Genomic DNA, 18,132 nt, shown 5'->3' on the forward strand with positions numbered 1-18,132 from the left:
CACACATTGAGGGCCGGCTTCCTCTCTGACAGAACTCCGGTAACCCCGTGGCCCTCCAGTCGGCATCGGGTTTAACTTCCAATTTCCTCCCGGGCCGAGGCTCATGGGAGGGGGGTGGGGGGGAGATTGGCGGTGGAGGACTGAAAGAAAAAGGGCGCAGGCCGGTCCCGCCGGTCCCGCTTTAACCCAGCATCCACCTCACCTCTGGATGCACTCAACTCACAAGGCCTTCGGTTAGCGTGTACGCACGCGCACACACACACTCACACACACACAAACACACACACACAAACACACACACACACACAGCCCTTCCCCCTTTTCCCCAAATGTCCCATGTCCCGCGTCCTGACCCCTCCCTGTCCCTGCCAAAGTCAGAGCAGACGCTTCAGAAGTGGGAGTGACCTCTGAGAAACTCTTGCTTCGGTTTCCCAACCCAAACTTCCTTTCACAAGACCCCCCACCCCCCTTTACACACGCACACGCGCACACACACACGCACACGCACAGCTGACTCCCCCTGCTTCAAACCTAAGAGAGCATAGACAAAGAAAGTAGTTACAGAAGTTGAATGACAGGGTCTCTGGATTTTTAGGAGAATAAGTGAGAGGCAGCTTACAACTCATGGAGTCTCTTACCTACTGAAAAGTTCAAAACAACAACAAAATAGGAGTTGCTCAAAGTTGCTCTGCAACAATTCCAGCCTATAATGTAGAAGTAAGGCAGGGTGACTTCTTTAAACATGAGTCAAAGCCCAGATCCATTTCAGCATTTTGCTGTGGGATCTTCTACATAAAGAGGTAGTCTGCCTGTATTAATAACCAAACTACAGGACTTCCCAAAACACCAGGGCAAACTGGTAGCACTAATCAGATATAATTAGAGCATCATTTCTATGGAACAGTGATTGATTGCCACCCATTCCCATTTGATTTAATTGTGCATTCCTTCATCACAGAGTATTATGCAAGTACCTGCATGTGTATCTGATGGCCAATGGGCATCAACCCATTATTCATTGATCCAATCTTGAATCAAAGATCAATATCTTCCTACTGAATAAGCTTAGGCAGAGCATGGAGCATGTGCCACTCATCCAGTAAATTCTCACTGTTGTGTAAAAGGAGTCAGTATAAGCCCAGGATGTGAGCTCATCAGCAGCTTGCAGATTTCCAGCCTTTGGACTTGCTGCCAATCATGTAGGTCAACTGGAAGGTTTGTTTTCCCTAATTCAGCATATTAGACTGCTTACAGGCATGAACTAGAGTAAAAACTAAAATGATTCCATCCACCATAATGTTACTGAGTACTACAGTTTTCCTAATGGCCGTGTGTGTGTGTGTGTGTGTGTTTAAATCCAACTATTAGGCCTTCCAGCTTGTCTCAGGACATGAAATCATCCCAAGTGTTCCTCCACTGGGTATTTGTAGCACTGATTGGTGCATTAGTATATAACTGTATACAATTTTCAATCGATCAATTTCCATCAGTGCACTTCTGAAGTCCTCATTGTGGAAACTGAAGTTAAGACCCTAATGCAAAGACCATAATGCAAACCACCAAACGCAGCTTGTGCTCTGCAGTCAATGTTTCCAAGCCTTAAAGTGAACTTTTACTTTGTCCTAGTGGGATTATCTGGTGATGCAATCCATTAGGTGACTCATGAGGTAGCACAGGGAAAGGGTTAACTGGTGCTAATCACACACAGCACACCAACCCACGCAAGTGTATATGGGAGGATGCTGACGTTGCTGTTCAGACCTTAAGCCATGTTCAAAAGAGCCATCTGCTCCAATAGCATGGGAGCAATTAAAAAACGACAGAGTTCGCTTGGCCTAGGAAGCCAACCCCCCCCCCCCCCCCCCCTCCCTGGGCTCACAACTTTTATGTGTTTTGGAGAGAGAATGGGGTTAATGTTTGTCATTGTGGCTATTAAAATCGACCCCCTGCAAGGGTTGATACTTCACATGAAGTTTTCCAAGGCGTGCCGTGGAATTCTGAAAGTGCTTCTTCATGGCAGACGTGCAGCGTAGGATTATATACAGATAATTAGAGAACACGATGACGGCAGATGCATACGTCCAGAAAGTGGAACGTCCTCCGTGCACTCCTCCCTTCTCATCTGTTTAGCGATACAACCAACGCCTTTTATGAAGTTGTCCATAGTGTGACTCATCGCAACAGGTAGTGGTACTGCACTTCAGACTACTTTGAAGTGATGTCTGGAGAATATCCCAGATTTGTTGCACTACTGAAGAGCTTTGGCCAAAAGCAAAGGAAAAGAATTAAGGTCCTTAAAGGATCCAGACACAATTATCACAGTGCGCTTAGTCCATGTAGTGTTAGACATGCCATTAGGATGCCAACTAAGGGTAACGTCATCTAGACCAAAGCATTTCAAAACAAGTGAAATAAGCAAACCACTGGCAGCTCAGTACTTCACTAAGTGTTCCATTAACTAGCTTTCTTGAATGGAAACATGAAAAAGAAATAAATTCAATTATCTGAAGTTACTTAACAGAAGTCTAATTGTAGGCTTTAACAACAATCTGAAACTCATCTGAGGAATCAATGTGTTACTTAAGAGCAACAGGCCAACAGCATCATGATTGAGCACAACTTAACTTACAAAACTTCATTTACAAACTAGGAAAACAGGAAATGACCTTATTTACATACTCTAATCCAAAAGGCAGATTTAGCCAAATGGGTCAGGGGTGACTACATCTTAAATTGAGACAGATCATGGCAATTTTCCCATTAATCATCTGACTGATTAAACAGTTAGGTCAGATATTTTCATTCTGATTTAATCAATGTTTTTTGGTGCTACTGGTGTTATCAATCAAGTTTCAAATCAAATCAAGCTGCTTCTAAACTAAATGATCTGTTCACACACGCAGCCCAACTAAAATGGTACAACAGCAACATTGTCTGTAGTCTGCAATCTGAAGATACAACTGGATGCATTGCACAATTAATTCTAACTGTATAGGGTTGGACGAATCAATCTGACTTTTAACTTCCAAACGGTCTTCCAAACAGTCCATGATTGGAAACTTGTATGGATGAGTTGACTCGAGACAATTATCCTGCTATAGTGGAACGGGGCAAGAGTCGCTAACTAGTGAATAATTAAAGTCAAGTCAGTGAGACAAAACAGCCAAAGGGCTGCTGGGAACCTTATGTAATAGCCTCAGGTGGAATTATAGCACAACGGCTCCCTTACAAACAAGTTCTCCTCACAGAAACATCTGCACTTGGTGTTTAAGGAAGGGAGTGTAAATGTCACTCTCAGGGCTCTAGTCTCTGGGTAAGTAATACCACGGGCTGTCAACTGATAATGTGGACACACAAAAAGAGGGAAAATGCTGAGTGCAGACTACTGTTGGTTTCTGAAGTCCCCTATCTGTAGAAACATTCCAATCACTTTCTCACAAAGAGTGGTGGTATTCTTGACCAAGAGAGAATAGAGCCAGATTGCAAGCCGTAGACATTACCTGACACGTTCAAACTTTCACTAAAGACATAACTTTAGGAACATGATGGCAACAATAATTTCACAAAGACTCCCTGTGTCATTCTGTATGTATGTATGTATGTGTGTGTGTGTGTGTGTGTGTGTGTGTGTATGTGTATGTGTGTGTAAGTGTGTGTGTGTTTAAATCCAACTATTTGGGCTACTCCTTGTTCTAGTTCAGCACTAAAACAACGACAGATTTTATATATTGACTGACAGTCATTATCAAACACACACAAACGAAGAGAAAAACAATGTTAGCTGTATATCACCTACTAATCTAATAATATCACGGCAATACAGATAACAGCAACCAATCATATTACAACAATGTGATCACTTAGATGTCTAGCTGTCAAAAACGTGGACGTGGTTTACTACTGTGCAATGCTGTAGATAAAATACAAACACCAGTACAGAGAAAAGAGATTGTCAGAAGCGTTGCATCACTGACTTAAAATACATAGGAAGTCAAAGTAGCATCTGTCAGTCGATAATGGTTACATTTCGCAAAGCGGGGAGACGACAATGCTCTTGCTGATACAATGTCGCCAATCTAAGGAATAAGTGGAATACTTCACATGTAACATACGTAGACTTTGATTACAAATGATTTACCTGGTTCAGATCTTGGTCGGTCAATAGATGTAGTTCCCGGGGTTTGAAGCAGTTTTGACATTTGCTTTTATTGAAAATGTTTGCTTGGAATTTCCTACAGGGGTTCTCTTTAGCGGTGGACATCGTAGTTTTCCTTTTTGTCCGATGACTCGATATTTCACTGTTCAGATAGCCTAGATTGAATCACTCCCTTAATATCTTGTAACTAGGCTATTTATCCCATTCGTAAGAAGGGCTCTCTGATCCCATGCATGATCCAAACCACGGGGTTACTGTGATCTTCTGCTTCTTTAAAACGGAATTGCTGCAAGACTCCACTTCGGAATGTATTAATGGTTTGGTTATATTTGCCAGTAATCGATAGCTAGCCTGCAAGCTAGCTACCTTGTCTGTTATATGTTCCTTAGTTAGTCCATGGCCTGTCCCCACAAAGCCAGTAGGGAGCGATTAAATAGCTAGTTTGTAATCAATACTGTTACCAAGCAAGCAGTAAACAAAGCAATTTCACAATTCCCTAACGTGTAACACCAAGCGTTGAAATTTCAGTGTCCACAGAGAAAATAAAAGAATCCCATTTCTAAAAAGACATAACAATTGAGGTGGGGTTCCGACAATTCCAATGGTAGCAATTGCTCATTACGAAGTTTACCACCGCTTCTTCATGAGCTAGCAAGTTAACGTTAGCTCGCTAAAGAAATCTCTCCTGGTTGTTTCGCAAGGTTGTGCAGCTCCCAAATTCCGCTCCACGTTTCATTTTACTTTCCGTCGCAAAAAACTGAATACACATCGGGCAGTCCAATAGAAAGAGTCTATCAAAAAGGTATTTATCATGCTTTTTTTCTACAGCTAACTAGCTACGCTCCATGGTATCCCGTATTTTCTCCCCTTTTTTCGGGCTAGCTCTTTCCCAATGGAGGGAGGTCGCGAGCACACAGATTTGCGGCTGAAATTTCATTATATCTCGCGAGACTACTCACGAACGCCATCTTGCACATAATGACATGGGTCATGGGAGGGAGGGGGGAGTTATTTCTAAGCTTGGACTGATTCATAAGTCTAATAGATCATACTGTCAATTTATTTGATTTTTGTTTCTTTTAAACTATTACGTCTGTGTCAGGCGGTTATAGGTCCACATGTATGCTGTATGGGGGGTGGAGGTAGCTTAGGCCTATGTAAAGGCTATTGTTTTCTTCCAGAATGTTAGACCTGCAGGAGCAATCCAGGATCAAATAACAGCCATTATATTACATTTATTTCCATATTATGTGATTTGATTTTATGCTATTTTCAAATAATAACATGTTATTTTTCACCAAATCATATTATTTCATATTTGTTTATTTGGTGCAAAATCATGGACATATCAGGATTGTGAATTCCTAACATGTCTCTTACTGGTCAGTTGATGACATGTCTGTCTGCCCAGAAATTAACTGAGTCAGCTACAGTCTATTAAAAGAACTAGGGCTGCAATAAACTGGTGTGACTGCCTCACACTGAGGGGTTTGTGAATGGACGAGGAAGCAGGCATCAAGCTGGTTACCTAATCGAAGGCAGGAAAACAGCCTTTCCCAGTGGAGGATTACTACTTACGTACACTGTAAGTGAACTGAGTATAATCCAGCTAACAGGTGAAGATGTTGTGGCTGTGCAATAGTCTTTAATCACGTTTTAGCCTTCTTTGCTACTCTTGGTTTGCCTGGAATGTGCTTAACAAACAGGAATTTCAATCTTTTAAGAAAGGAGACTGTTTCTTTTCTTAGCAAGTATCACTTAGGCCTACAGTTATTTTCCCTTCCTGTTTTTTTTAAGAATAAGTAGAAGTAAACTTGTCTGTCTCTGTCCTTGTTTGCTCTCGTTGACTATCCAGTGACAGTAGCCTAGGCTATCCTAGAGGTGACACACTGCACGGCATTTGAAGTTATGGCTTAGTTTAGGCCAACATATATTTAGACTCTGTCCTCAGACACACTGTACATGGCCACAGTAAAACAGTTGCTACCAGCAAGAACAAATGTTGCTCTATATATACAGGGAGAAACCTAAAGAGTACTAAGGAACACTTTTCAATACTGTTTATCTAACTTCATTGTAAGCTCAACTTTTATGTACACGGTGATTTTGTGCAGAAGTTATTCAAATATTTTGAAAAGATTAGGCGAATTCCATTAACCAAAAAAATTAAATGCACATTGTTCTAAATGGTAACAACAGAGCTCCTCAAAGCATGATGTGCTTTTTCAAGTATGTCGGAGAGATCTGTTTGTAATAGATGCATACTCATTTATTTCACAGCCACCCCCAAAATGCCAAACAGCTGTTTACACAAAGTGTGAAACACGACCCACTTCTTGTTTGTATTCATGTCATCATCCTTTTGGTGTATAGTTTTTGGGGAACTTCCTCAGTTTTCCTGTTATTTGGGCAGTCACTAATCACAATACCATGTGCACTCCACAGCATGTCAACCATACAAGAGGTTGAATTGCCTTTCCTTAGCTGTTCACAGCATATCACCCACAAAGACAGAGTTTGTTTTTTCTTTCTTTGTGTGTGTGTGTGTGTTTATGTAAAGGCAATTTCCCCCTCCCTCTCCTGTTAAAACTTCTTTTAGAGAATGGCTGTTCCGTCGGTGATGGTGCTACCCATGTTCGTGGTGGTGATGGCTGGCATCTATTATGTGTACAATGAGGTTATCCGGTTCATGTCCAAGTCTGTGGTGCGGAACAAAGTCGTGGTGATAACAGATGCTGTGTCAGGAATGGGAAGTGGTAATACTCTTACACATTCAATTTTCGACTGGTGTGCTACTATGTTGACATATCGATATTGTCCATTTCATAAAGCTCATACATCATGATTTTTTATAAATGGAATTGATTGATAGATACTGCCATGCAATTTACTGCATCCGCAACTTGTGCTGATGGCCTTTAAATTGGTAAGCTAACTCAGACTGTGCAAAAATGTGCTCTGCTTTTAGAAAGCGAAACCTAACCTTGGCACAAAGATTCAATTGTAACACATTCACCAGGAAAACCATTACCTTCTGTAGTGCACTGCAAACATGAAAACAATGCAGATGCCATTGTATATGGTGACGCCCTGAGGCCTCCACACTGCAGAGTGGCATTCCTGTCAATCATTTTATTGTTTATTATGGTTGCAACACTACAGACATTAAAGGAAAAGATATTTCATCATTTCATCACAGAACCAGTGAACCAGCACTTAGGATTGCTCAATGACAATGATTTTTGTCCTTCAAAATTATTTTGTGGGATTGTATTTATTTTCACAGTGATCCAGACAGAATGAATTCAGAATTAGTATCATATCTGCCACAATACCTGCTACATTTTGCGGCATTGTATAGAGTAATAATATGCAGCCAGTAGCTTTCCGTTGTAAATGTTTGTAGTATGAATTACCACACTACTACTTATTTAATTCCAATTTTTTTCTCTTTTATTTTTCAGAATGTGCCAGACTCCTCCATAAAGGTGGCGCAAGGCTGGTCCTATGTGGACCAAGTTGGGATAAGCTGGAGTCTCTGTACGACTCCCTGTGCAGTGGTTCAGACCCCACTCAGGTAAGAGACCTTTCGCATTTGGGAACAATGGGAAATGATGGGAATTGTGGAAAAGTGGTGGCTGCATGTATTTAAAGTAGGGCTTGTTTTCTTCTTTTGAGAGACAAAAACATGTGAATTATCCTGGCTGTACTTCCACAGTTTGGTCAAAAACACAAGTCAGAAGTGTATTTTAACAGTGTGGTTTAGATAACCTCAAAGCACTTCACCTGAGACAGACGCCACACTTGTCCTGCACACCATCAGACGGGATATCCTCTGCATGCGACACTCAGCCACTATGTCTGGACCATCCGAGGGTTCATCCCGACCCCAGTGATCCTCTCCATTCATTTTGTTTCTCGTCTCTTGCGTTCTCAAAGCTCCTCTCTCTGTCATCTCTGTCACTGTTAAAGCTTCCTCCTCCCTGGTCAACAATGGCAGGATATCCTCTCTGACAACTCTCTGTCCACTGCTCTCCACACATAGTATACGCTAATCAAATAATTTAACTTCTAAACCCACTAAATACCACTCTCTTCCTGGTCTGAAATATCGATTTATAGGCAAAAACCTATAGGAGCCTGAATTTAAATGCTAATTTAAAAGAAAAGTGGTCAGACGGATTTAGAGGGTTTTGCATCTGAACTCTTCAACTCTCGGTCCACTGCTAACTCTCAGATGCACAGGGGACCACCAGTGATGTGTTGCACATTTGAAGGAATGTGCATGTTGAGGATGCAGGGAGAGTTAACAAAACAATATGGACCCTTTCAAGAGAGTTCCATTATCAGCATCATAATTGGCCCCACAAGACTTCCGTTTTAACATTCCATATGTTATCTTAAAGGGGCCCTATTATGGTATTATTTACTGTTTATTATTTAATTTGTTGGGTCTAATAGAATCGATTTACAACGTTGAAGTGTCGTCGGCCATATTATTTTTCATCATACGTCTATCAGTATTACAACCCCTATGTGAAACGCCCGGTTGCTGAGAATTTTGAGGGAGTTAGAATCTTGGCGCTGACAGAAACGTCTCGTCAGACATTTGTAATTTAGGCGATTATGGCGTCAGTGCTGCCTTACCAATTTGAACCAGAATCCGACCCCGAAAGCGATAATGGAGCTGATGGAGCCAATGATGAGCGCGATGTTAGTCGTAGATTGGACCAAGACGTTTCACTGTGGTAAGTTTTTGTTTATTCTATTATCCACACCTGATTTACGAAATGTATCTCTATAGCCTAGCGTCTAATTTAGCCCGAGGCTAGTAGGCTACTCGTACTAACAAGCTTTATTTGCCTGCCTGACATGGAATATAAGTGAACTGCTTTTGTCTGCCAAAAATAGTTAGTTCTATAACTTATAACATCTTTGTTACTTAGGTGCACTTGTGGGAATTGTTCCACTATGCCTAGTGAAGTGGAGAACGTCTGTTGCAGAGAAATCACAAAGGTAAAACTGATAACTGTAACTGTATGCTAGGCTACTACACGGTTTGGTGTTTATTTCTATGGACTGACCTAATGTCCTAGCATAACATCCCCTTTAGATGAGTAGCTTAGGCCTACTAGTGAACTAGGCTACGCATGTTTATGACATCGCTAGCATAAAGCATCAGCATTACACTTGTAATGGTAAACGAGTGATCTCACCAGTTCATTGTAGTCTCAGCCAGGTGCATACTGTATTATAATCATTGTTATGTAAAAAAACTAATCAATGATACATTTTTATAATTAATATGTAATGGTAAACGAGTAATCTCACCAGTTCACTGTAGTCTCAGCCAGCTGCATACTGTATTATAAATCATTGTTATGTAATAAAAAAACTAAATCAGTGATAACTTTTTTTTGTAAATAAAAGTCTGACAAGAAAACATGTTGCTTCCTGAATCAATATTGTCCATGCAGTCATGTAACACTCTGAACAATGATGATGCCAAGGTCACTTGTTACACAGTAGTAGTTCTTGTCTTATTTTCTTTATTAGGTAGTAAGACGAATGAGCCAAGTGCCAATACCCATAATGTGCATGACAGAACATCCAGGCCTAGAACCTGTGTGTCTAAACCCATACAGTCTGCAAAATATCTACAACATTTACAAATATGATTACGGACCTGTTAGGCACAGAACAGAAGAAGAGTAAGTTACTTTGGCTGTAATAAGCTCTTACTAAACAAAACAAAAGCATTATTCTTATGTAATTTGTATGCATGTAAACATTGATGACAATAGTGCATAGCTTCTTCCATAGAGTATGAACCTTTGAGGTAATATTCGAAGAGTTTGGTTTCAAAACGCTATATCTCCATTTTTAAAAACATTAAAAAGTCATGTTATTCAATTGTGTATTTCAGATAATATCAATCAACTTGCTGTTTTGTTGTTTTGATTGAGTAAAGGTAAATCAATTAATGCCCAATTACAGTTCTACTGAAATTACTTGCAAAACAAATTGTAAAAAAAAAAATATTATTTATCAAAGTTCTTTAAAATGGTCGATGTAGCGTTTTGGAACCAAACTCTTCATTTGAAAACAGTTGAACAGAGAACTGTGCCTTGTCCCTTCAGGCGTTTGAGGCATCTTGCCTATCGCAGCTTTGTAAGCTGGTGCTGGGGCTACTTAGGACCTAGTCGTCGGGTCATCATCCCGTCATGTGTGGTGCAGCGGATACGGCAGCAGTTCCCGTCTGGTGATTACATAGGCTTCAGACCACCTATTGATTGAAGCGGGAGACGTGACGGGCAACCAGCTCAGCCTTTGGAGTTTTCGGGAATTCTGCTGAGAGGTCTGGAGGGATGGGGATGGTCTTCAATTCCTCTGCAAAAGATGTAGGGTCCTCAAAAACTTCCTGCATGAGCAGCCTCATGAGTTCACGTACATAGTCTGGAAGATATAGCATTCAAATCCAATAAATGTATCCATAACAATCTGTAAACTGTTGTGGCTGTATTTAAAGAAACTCTTTAACAAACTTACTGAAGGTTGGATTAGTTTTCACGGGCTTCACAATGCCTTCCCCCCTCTTCGCCTTTGGAAAAACAACCTTGAAAACAGCCTGTCCTGTAGATGTTGTGGCTTGCTCCCGCATAGCATTTTCATTGTGGTGCATTGCTGCTAGATACAACCTATGGTAACAACACAGCAAAATGATTAAATACATAGAATGACTGACAGTCATCTCAATCAGTCACTTTTAAAATAATGACATTGTGTATTACCTGCACAACATTCCCATGAAGGGGAAAACTACATTCTTTGGTGCAAAACGTAGTATCAGGCTGTGGAAGGACTCTAGTGATGAGGTCTGGTGATGGTGGCTGAGTTTCTCTACATCCTTCAGGACTCTCTTGTTGAGCAGTATTTTCTCAGCTTTGTGAAGTGCAACTGATCCTTCAGTAAAATAAGAACACGTGGTGAAATATCAACCCCCCTGCATCACAACAAAAGACTGGAAAAATGTAATACTTGATTTTCTGAGTAAAGATAATTTGGCACATACCAGGTTGTAACCATTTGCTAGGGTCCCTTGAGACGTGGTCGGGATGCAGACATTTGGGGAAAAGGGGGTCTTCATGAACATGAACATTTTGTAGGTGGTTTAGCAGTGATGTCCATTTTGCCACCTTTTCTGGTCCAGTGCTTGATGACGTGGCACACCAGTAGACATGGTTTTTGATGCTCTGTAGCCACTTCTTCAGAACATCACAGTCTTCATTGTGCGAAGCTTTCTCAAGTTTCTTGGACAAACCTGTTTACCACACACACTGATTATACAATCTGTTAATTGCTAACTTCAAAGTTTAGGATATGAATTAGGAAAACACTTTACCTTTCTCAAAGTGCCAAACGTCATAGAACTGAGTTACGCTGCGTTCCCTCAGAAATTTCTGGATCTGTGGATGACGGTCTGTCACAATGTAATCCACCTTCAATCCATACGACTCCAGATGATCTAGGCATCTTTTCAGTCCTTCCTTCTCCATATGATAGCTGCCATCTACTTCATTGCTCTGGTAGTGAATGGTCATTACAAACAAAAAACATTAGACAAAATCACACACTTTTAAGATTCAAATTCAAACAAATCCAAAGAGAGAAACATACCTGAACAAGTTGGATGTCCATAATGGTGTTGCTCTCCAGATTCATTAGAGTGTAGCTGCCAAACTTTGCGGAGTGCCCTAAAAAAATGTATTACAGAGTGTGTAAAGCTTTTCAGCACAACATCAAGGGATGTCATATGATTCAGAATGCAAACTAATAATTTAGTTGCCAGACTATTTAAAATTTCTACAAACCTGGAGAATCAGCCCTCATGTCTCCTCCTACTGCAACCACCCCACCAAGGTGCAATTGATGCTGGAAATGACTCTGCTGATCCATCTTCCACTTATGAACAATAGCCGGTTCCATGTAATTCCTTGCATGCCTTCTGAAGGTGTCATACTGAAATATCTGGAGTTGCATGGCCTTGCACAGCTTTAAAGAAAAGACAAATAAGAGGCGTTTTAGACCAGTTTAGTTCATCACTAGAAAGATTCACATGTTTGAAATGGTAAAATGCTTACCTTTTCCAGTTGGATGAAGGAGGTCCCTGTAAAGTAGGTAGCCGCAGAAAGTTGTAGGTTGCCGACAGGGGTACTTCCAACCATGGGCTGACTCTCCCACTCTCTGAAGTAACTGCAGTGTGGACATCGCTGAGTGAAAGCCACATAGGTTCCCATCCTTCGTCGTTGGAGATTACAGCCCTTCTTACACACTGGACAGTTTTCAAACAGCTGTTTGAGGCAGCTTTCAAAAACAATATACTTTTCCTCATCATGTGTGGACTGTGTCTCAAACCTAACAGATTAGAAACACAACATAATATTAGCTTTTAAATATGTTTTCTAGAATAATAGCAATGTTGTATCGCTGGTAACCATATACTGAAAACAGTAGCCAATACTGCTTTTAGTACAGCCAATACTAAACAGTAGCCAATGCTAAAAACTTACGAGATGTCAGATTCCTCTGTAAGTACAGAATCTCCAGGGTTGTAAGTCGAGTCCAGAGGCTCCTTATGAAATTCATTTGAGGAGTCGCTCTCCTCCTCGTCCTCCAACTCAAGCCGTGGTCTCTTGCTAGGTCGACAGCCTGGGCCCTTTATTGGTGTAGACGCCAGTGGTGAGTCTATACCAGAAATTATTCCAGTGCCTACACTGAGAAGAGGCAGCTTTGTCTGGATACCTACGAATAATATAGACAAATCTTATTAGAAAATAAAAAAAATAATTCAGCTGATGATTTTGTCCTGGGTACTGAAGATATAATACAGAGTAGACCTTGGTTAACAACTACATCACACAATACCTTTGCTTCTCATGTGTGCCGTTTTCAGCGATCCCATGGACAACTGTGTGCCGACTGAAGTCGTCTTCAATGGCGCACTTTGTACTCCCACAGAATGCATTCCCACGGTGTTACTTGTCTGGGTTCCCGCCGAAATAAGCTGAGGAGAGTCGGTCTGACATCCGACGTGCTGGAAGGGGCTATATGGGGCACTGGAGTCCTGTAATTATAACACCAAAATCTGTTACGAAAATAATTTTATACAACCTAACAGTTAACATCTGAAACAAAAACTATAACCATTCAACCAAATAGTACCCCTCACATAGCTGACGTTAATTGTCCGTAGACGGACTCTGTTACCGTTTAGAATTTGTTTGAGATCCCCCGCGAAAACTAACGTTAACTTATAACGTTAGGCTACAAATAGCACCAGTGACAAATTAATCAGCCTTGCGTCAAGACTACAGACTGAATTCGCTCTACTTCAACATGGTAGCCTCACTATCAGAGCTAACTGCTACACATTGGTTTAATTATACCACTGAGCTTGCTTTTAAGCTACTGTAATTACACCTTTGCTCAGCTCAGACCACGAACTTAGTCAGCCTCTAGCACTAGCAGTTAGCTATCTCCGCTCGCAAGCTTGTAGGGTTAATTACCCAACTAACGTCAACCTTACACACAACAACTTTTGTTAATATCACAAAAGGTTTACTTACATGTCGAGCGACATCTTCACCCATAGGGCCACACAAAGTTGGAACAGCATCTTCCCTCAGAGCAAGCAGCTTCGCAAATCCTGTGCTGAACAAACGCAGGTTGCTGAAGCAGCCATCCGTGAAGTGACGGGGACACAGAAAAATGGTCGGTAAAGTTGGGGGAATAGAGTTAAAAATAAACTCTAGCCAACAGGTACGTGTAGGCTCTGCCTTTGGCAAAGCATACAAGGGAGACGTCCCTTCACAACGAAGAAAACACCTTCTACCCATTGCTAACCGAAACTTTACTTGCTGAGAAACGTGAAATCGAACTGTTCTAGACTGACTGTGAAATCATCTGATGACGCTGTCCCATTTACTCCCAGCAAAAGTACGAGGTTACGTCACCTCGTACCGGAACTAAAATAAAGCAACGGCTGAAATTCGCATCGAGGCGTTTCTAGGCAGCTCAGTAGTCTGTCTTTGCGATATTCATTTACTCCCCCCTAGTGGTTACTTTTGATATTGTGTCTTTGCCGACCATTTACATACACAAAAAGCTATGTAATCCACGATAGGACAAGGAAAAAACGAAAAAGCATAATAGCACCCCTTTAATGCAGAGGAAGTAGATTGGGGCCCAAATAGAACGTTCAAGCATTGTTTTTGTTTTTATTGTTGAAAGGGTCTATATGGACATTCAAGGACATATCGGTTTAGGGTCCAAACTGTGAACTAATAAGCATTAAAAGCAATGTATTACATTACATTTGGCTGACACATTTTTAGCCAAAGCGACTTACATATGTCAACTATATTATTACAAGGGATTACATTGTCCCCGGAGCAACTTGGGGTTAAGTGCCTTGCTCAAGGGCACAACGGTGGGAGCCGGGAATTGAACCGACAACTTTCAGGCTACTGCACACTAGCCCAGTTCCTTAACCGCTACACTATGACCGCCCCCAATGTATGATGTACATGATATACTTGATGAGTATAACTGTGTAGCATCAAGATAAATGCTATTTTGGTTTTAATCTTATTGATCTGGGAACACATTGATAGCATTTGCCGCAACAACAGCTTTATAAAACAGATTGTGATTCATATTGTTTTTAAATTATTTTTGTGTGAAAAACATACCAGGACATGCACTACATGCTCACATTGGCTTACACAGTGATCCCCCCTCCATTTCCATCTGTGATAAGAGCACATCTGGTTTCCATCCCCGTGATGTGCGCTATCTTGTGTTTCCTGCCGCAGACCTTCACACCCAAGCTGGTGCTGCTGGACTTCAGTGATACGGCCGGCATGCAGGACTCGGCTGCCGATGTGGTGGAGTGCTATGGCTGTGTGGACATCATGATCTGCAACAGCAGCATGAAGATCAAAGCCCCCGTCCAGAACCTGTCCCTGGAGATGGACAGAAACATCATGGACATGAATTACTTTGGGCCGATCACTCTGGTAAAAGGTGAACACAAATATGAAAATGGTTTCAGAATTCCCTTAGTGTTTGCAGAAATGATAATAGTTATTTTAATGAGAAAAATAAAAATACAGTAAACATTGAAACAACTAAATATTTGAAACATCAACACATCATCTTACAAATATACTGCATGCATATCATTAACTTTAAAAGAGTTGTAATAGATTAATGGAGCTACTTTTCCTATGTGCTCTAAAAGGACACATGCATCTGTTGCATTCTAAACATAAAGGCTTGAGTAACATGCAGGTATGCCTAAGTAGGTGTTCCAGACAGCGGAAGAATGTGGCTCGCCTTTGAAATGTGGTATGGCCTCTCATTACAGGTGTGCTGCCATCGATGATCTCTAGAAGGACAGGCCACTTCCTCCTGGTGAACAGCATTCAGGGCAGACTGTCTGTCCCTTTCCGCACCTCCTGTAAGTTTGTTGGATCCTGAAAAAAAAAATCGATTTGAGGCTAAAGACTAGAAACCACAACACTGAAAAAGTGTGTATTTACTTACGTATGCATAACCTTCTGAGGTATTGCATTTACTGTATAAAAGAGAACAATCCAATTTGTTCTCATTCTTGATAATGGTGGTATAATGGTATTTCAGAAATGGTATTTCAGAATGTGAATTCTTCTAGCTCAAATGTAACCCAAGTTGTAAACTGAATTATAGTTCACTTACAGTATAAGATTGACAGTGCAGTATTTTAGTTCCTTGGGGGATAAATGACATATTTTTACATATGCTCACCTAAGTTGACATTTGTCCTATTAAATATTTTTCCACCCTACTATTACTAATCTCCACGCCCTGTGCTGCCAGCTTTTGATATATGGACGGCTGACTCACACATATGTTACTGCCTGACACCCTGATGCATTTTGCATTCGAGATGCTGCCTCCAAGCATGCCGTCCAGGCCTTCTTCGACTGCCTGCGGGCGGAGGTGGAGGAGTACGGCATTTCCGTCAGCACCATCAGTCACACCTACATCAACGCCTCACAGAACGGGACTGAACCCTCCTCCTCCTCTTCCTCTTCCTCGCCCTCTCCACCCTCCTCCTCCTCCATTCCTTCCAAGATTTCCAATTCCCTGCTGGCCTGTGAGTAATCTCCCTCCCCTTCGGAGCCTGTCCGTGGCTGTCTGTCGGGCACATCATCAGTTCAGCCGTTTTATTTATGCAGCCTGTTTTCACGGAGGTCACCATCCCCACGCGCTTGCTGTACTGAAAACAATGCCAGTCCGGCACGGACAGCATGTAAAACACTACAAGACATGAGATGAAACAAAACAAGGTGTTGAGCAACAGTGTTTACTCTGTGTTTGTTTTTTTTTCGAGGGAATAATTAGTTTGGCCACCTGTGTGGCTCAGCAAGAGAAGAAATGATTAGTTGTGGTGTTAAGATGAGATAACACTCACAAGGGTGGTGCCAGAGTCTTTTTTGGCGTGGCGATGCATGCCAGTTGGTAATAAGCTACTTATTGATTCAAGTCTCGCCTTGTTCTCCCTCTGTCTGCGTGCACAGACCGCGGTTGTTCAGTGCTGAATTCATACTAGAAATGAAACTGAAACTGGAAAATATTACAGTGTTAAGTATCTGATTTACATTTCACACCGAAACAACCAACACAGTTAATTGAACAGTATCATATAGATATATTGATAAAATCATGAAAAGAATAGCATTTTTTTTAAAGAAAAATACATTTTTGATAGAAACAAGTTTTGAATACCATAACTCCCTTCCCAATGTGCATGATTTTAATAAAAGCACTGTGATCATATCAGATTAATTAAAGTAGACCTAATCACGCGATTCTCCCATTTTAATTGCTGCATGTTGTTACCAGACCTTTACAGACAGCTGAATCACGGCGTGACCCCACAGGACCTGGCCAATGAGATTGTGCGGACAGTGGACTGGAAGCGGAGGGAGGTACTGCTGGCCCACCCCATCCCCCAGCTGGCCCTCTGCCTCCGCTGCCTCCTCCCCAGCGCCTTCTTCTCCGTGGTCGCTGCCGGAGTCAAGGATGGACCCATGGCCGAGCAGCTGATGAAGTGATGGAACGGGTTAGGAAGAAGCAAGCAAGCAACTAAAGTCATGTTTTAGTATTGAGTTTTGAAGCACAAGGGCTTTGGTGTGTAGATCAGTTGAGGGAAATATGCAAAAAAAAAGCCATGTAAGTGTTGTGGACAAATCTTAAATCTTTACATTCTTCTAAAAGATCTAGGCCTACAGGGTACCTTACACAACCTAAGACGTGCATTACTTATTTTAACAGACACTGAGCTGGACTAGACCACTTGTAGACTGAAAACTGAAAAGCATAATGAAATTCATGTGGTTTTATACCAAAGTTTATGTTAATGCTGAACTTGTAGCCTATGGGGTGGTCTGTTTGAGGACTCTGCTGTATAGTTGATTTGTATCTGTGTCCTGTAGATGGCGCCAGTTTCTTTGTTATAGATGACGGTAAACCTGCTGAATCACTGTTCACAGTTCAAGAGAGATTTAAACAGTGTAGTAAGGCTCTCATTAATCTGTCTGTAATCAAAATGTTTTTCAAAGTTAATTGATACTGAGCTGTTTAGTTCTTAGTGAAAATAAACGTATTTCTTAAGTGGCCATCAATACATGCATCTTGCCTTTTATTTATGAATAAAATCTAGTGCGCTAAGGGACGGTGTTCTGTCTTAACAGCAATATGATTTAAATGTTTTTTTTGTGTGTTTTTTTACCATGATTCTGTAGTAAGCACACGTGCATTCGACTACGCGCGCACACACACACACACTCTACAGGCTGTGTGAGAGGGGTATAGAAATGGGACAAAATCAATTGATCTTAATTATTTAGATGTCTTAATAGGAGAGGCCT

The 18,132-nt window shown here is 41.3% G+C and overlaps 4 protein-coding genes across 9 annotated transcripts in view; 2 read left to right on the forward strand and 2 right to left on the reverse strand.

The window, feature by feature from the left end:
* LOC121700522 (myosin phosphatase Rho interacting protein) overlaps positions 1–5,099 on the reverse strand; it is a 43,377-nt gene extending 38,278 nt beyond the window's left edge. For 2 of the 4 annotated variants that reach the window (XM_042083529.1, XM_042083530.1), the window contains exon 1: positions 4,139–5,099. In XM_042083529.1, the coding sequence (XP_041939463.1) occupies positions 4,139–4,261 (123 nt within the window). In that variant the 5' untranslated portion in view covers positions 4,262–5,099. The remainder of the gene's footprint in view (positions 1–4,138) is intronic. The other 2 variants (XM_042083531.1, XM_042083532.1) reach the window with 2 other exon arrangements.
* Positions 5,100–5,584: 485 nt separating this feature from the next.
* Positions 5,585–17,886, forward strand: dhrs7cb (dehydrogenase/reductase (SDR family) member 7Cb). Of its 2 annotated transcripts, none has more exons than XM_042083541.1 (7): positions 5,585–5,741; positions 6,717–6,912; positions 7,621–7,733; positions 15,031–15,241; positions 15,585–15,677; positions 16,146–16,355; positions 17,105–17,886. In XM_042083541.1, exons 2-7 carry the CDS (start codon positions 6,759–6,761, stop codon positions 17,314–17,316), a joined length of 993 nt encoding a protein of 330 aa, XP_041939475.1. In that variant the 5' UTR covers positions 5,585–5,741; positions 6,717–6,758; the 3' UTR covers positions 17,317–17,886. The 2 variants fall into 2 exon arrangements, with proteins under 2 accessions (XP_041939475.1, XP_041939474.1); XM_042083540.1 differs by having other exon boundaries at positions 5,590–5,741; positions 6,756–6,912.
* On the forward strand, positions 8,563–10,664 carry LOC121700529 (P2X purinoceptor 7-like). Its single transcript, XM_042083542.1, has 4 exons — positions 8,563–8,904; positions 9,103–9,172; positions 9,713–9,867; positions 10,297–10,664. The coding sequence occupies exons 1-4, from the start codon at positions 8,783–8,785 to the stop codon at positions 10,451–10,453; spliced, it is 504 nt and encodes a 167-aa protein (XP_041939476.1). The 5' UTR covers positions 8,563–8,782; the 3' UTR covers positions 10,454–10,664.
* On the reverse strand, positions 10,443–14,067 carry LOC121700526. 2 transcript variants are annotated; one of them, XM_042083537.1, is made up of 11 exons: positions 13,783–14,067; positions 13,082–13,280; positions 12,727–12,958; positions 12,298–12,571; positions 12,028–12,208; positions 11,834–11,910; positions 11,559–11,739; positions 11,229–11,477; positions 10,948–11,119; positions 10,706–10,854; positions 10,443–10,612 (listed from the first exon to the last, which is right to left on the reverse strand). In XM_042083537.1, exons 1-11 carry the CDS (start codon positions 14,050–14,052, stop codon positions 10,443–10,445), a joined length of 2,154 nt encoding a protein of 717 aa, XP_041939471.1. In that variant the 5' UTR covers positions 14,053–14,067. The 2 variants fall into 2 exon arrangements, with proteins under 2 accessions (XP_041939471.1, XP_041939472.1); XM_042083538.1 differs by lacking the exon at positions 13,783–14,067 and having other exon boundaries at positions 13,082–13,654.
* Positions 17,887–18,132: the final 246 nt, after the last annotated feature.

The sequence above is a fragment of the Alosa sapidissima genome, chromosome 24, assembly GCF_018492685.1.
Source record: "Alosa sapidissima isolate fAloSap1 chromosome 24, fAloSap1.pri, whole genome shotgun sequence".
Classification (NCBI taxonomy): domain Eukaryota; kingdom Metazoa; phylum Chordata; class Actinopteri; order Clupeiformes; family Clupeidae; genus Alosa; species Alosa sapidissima.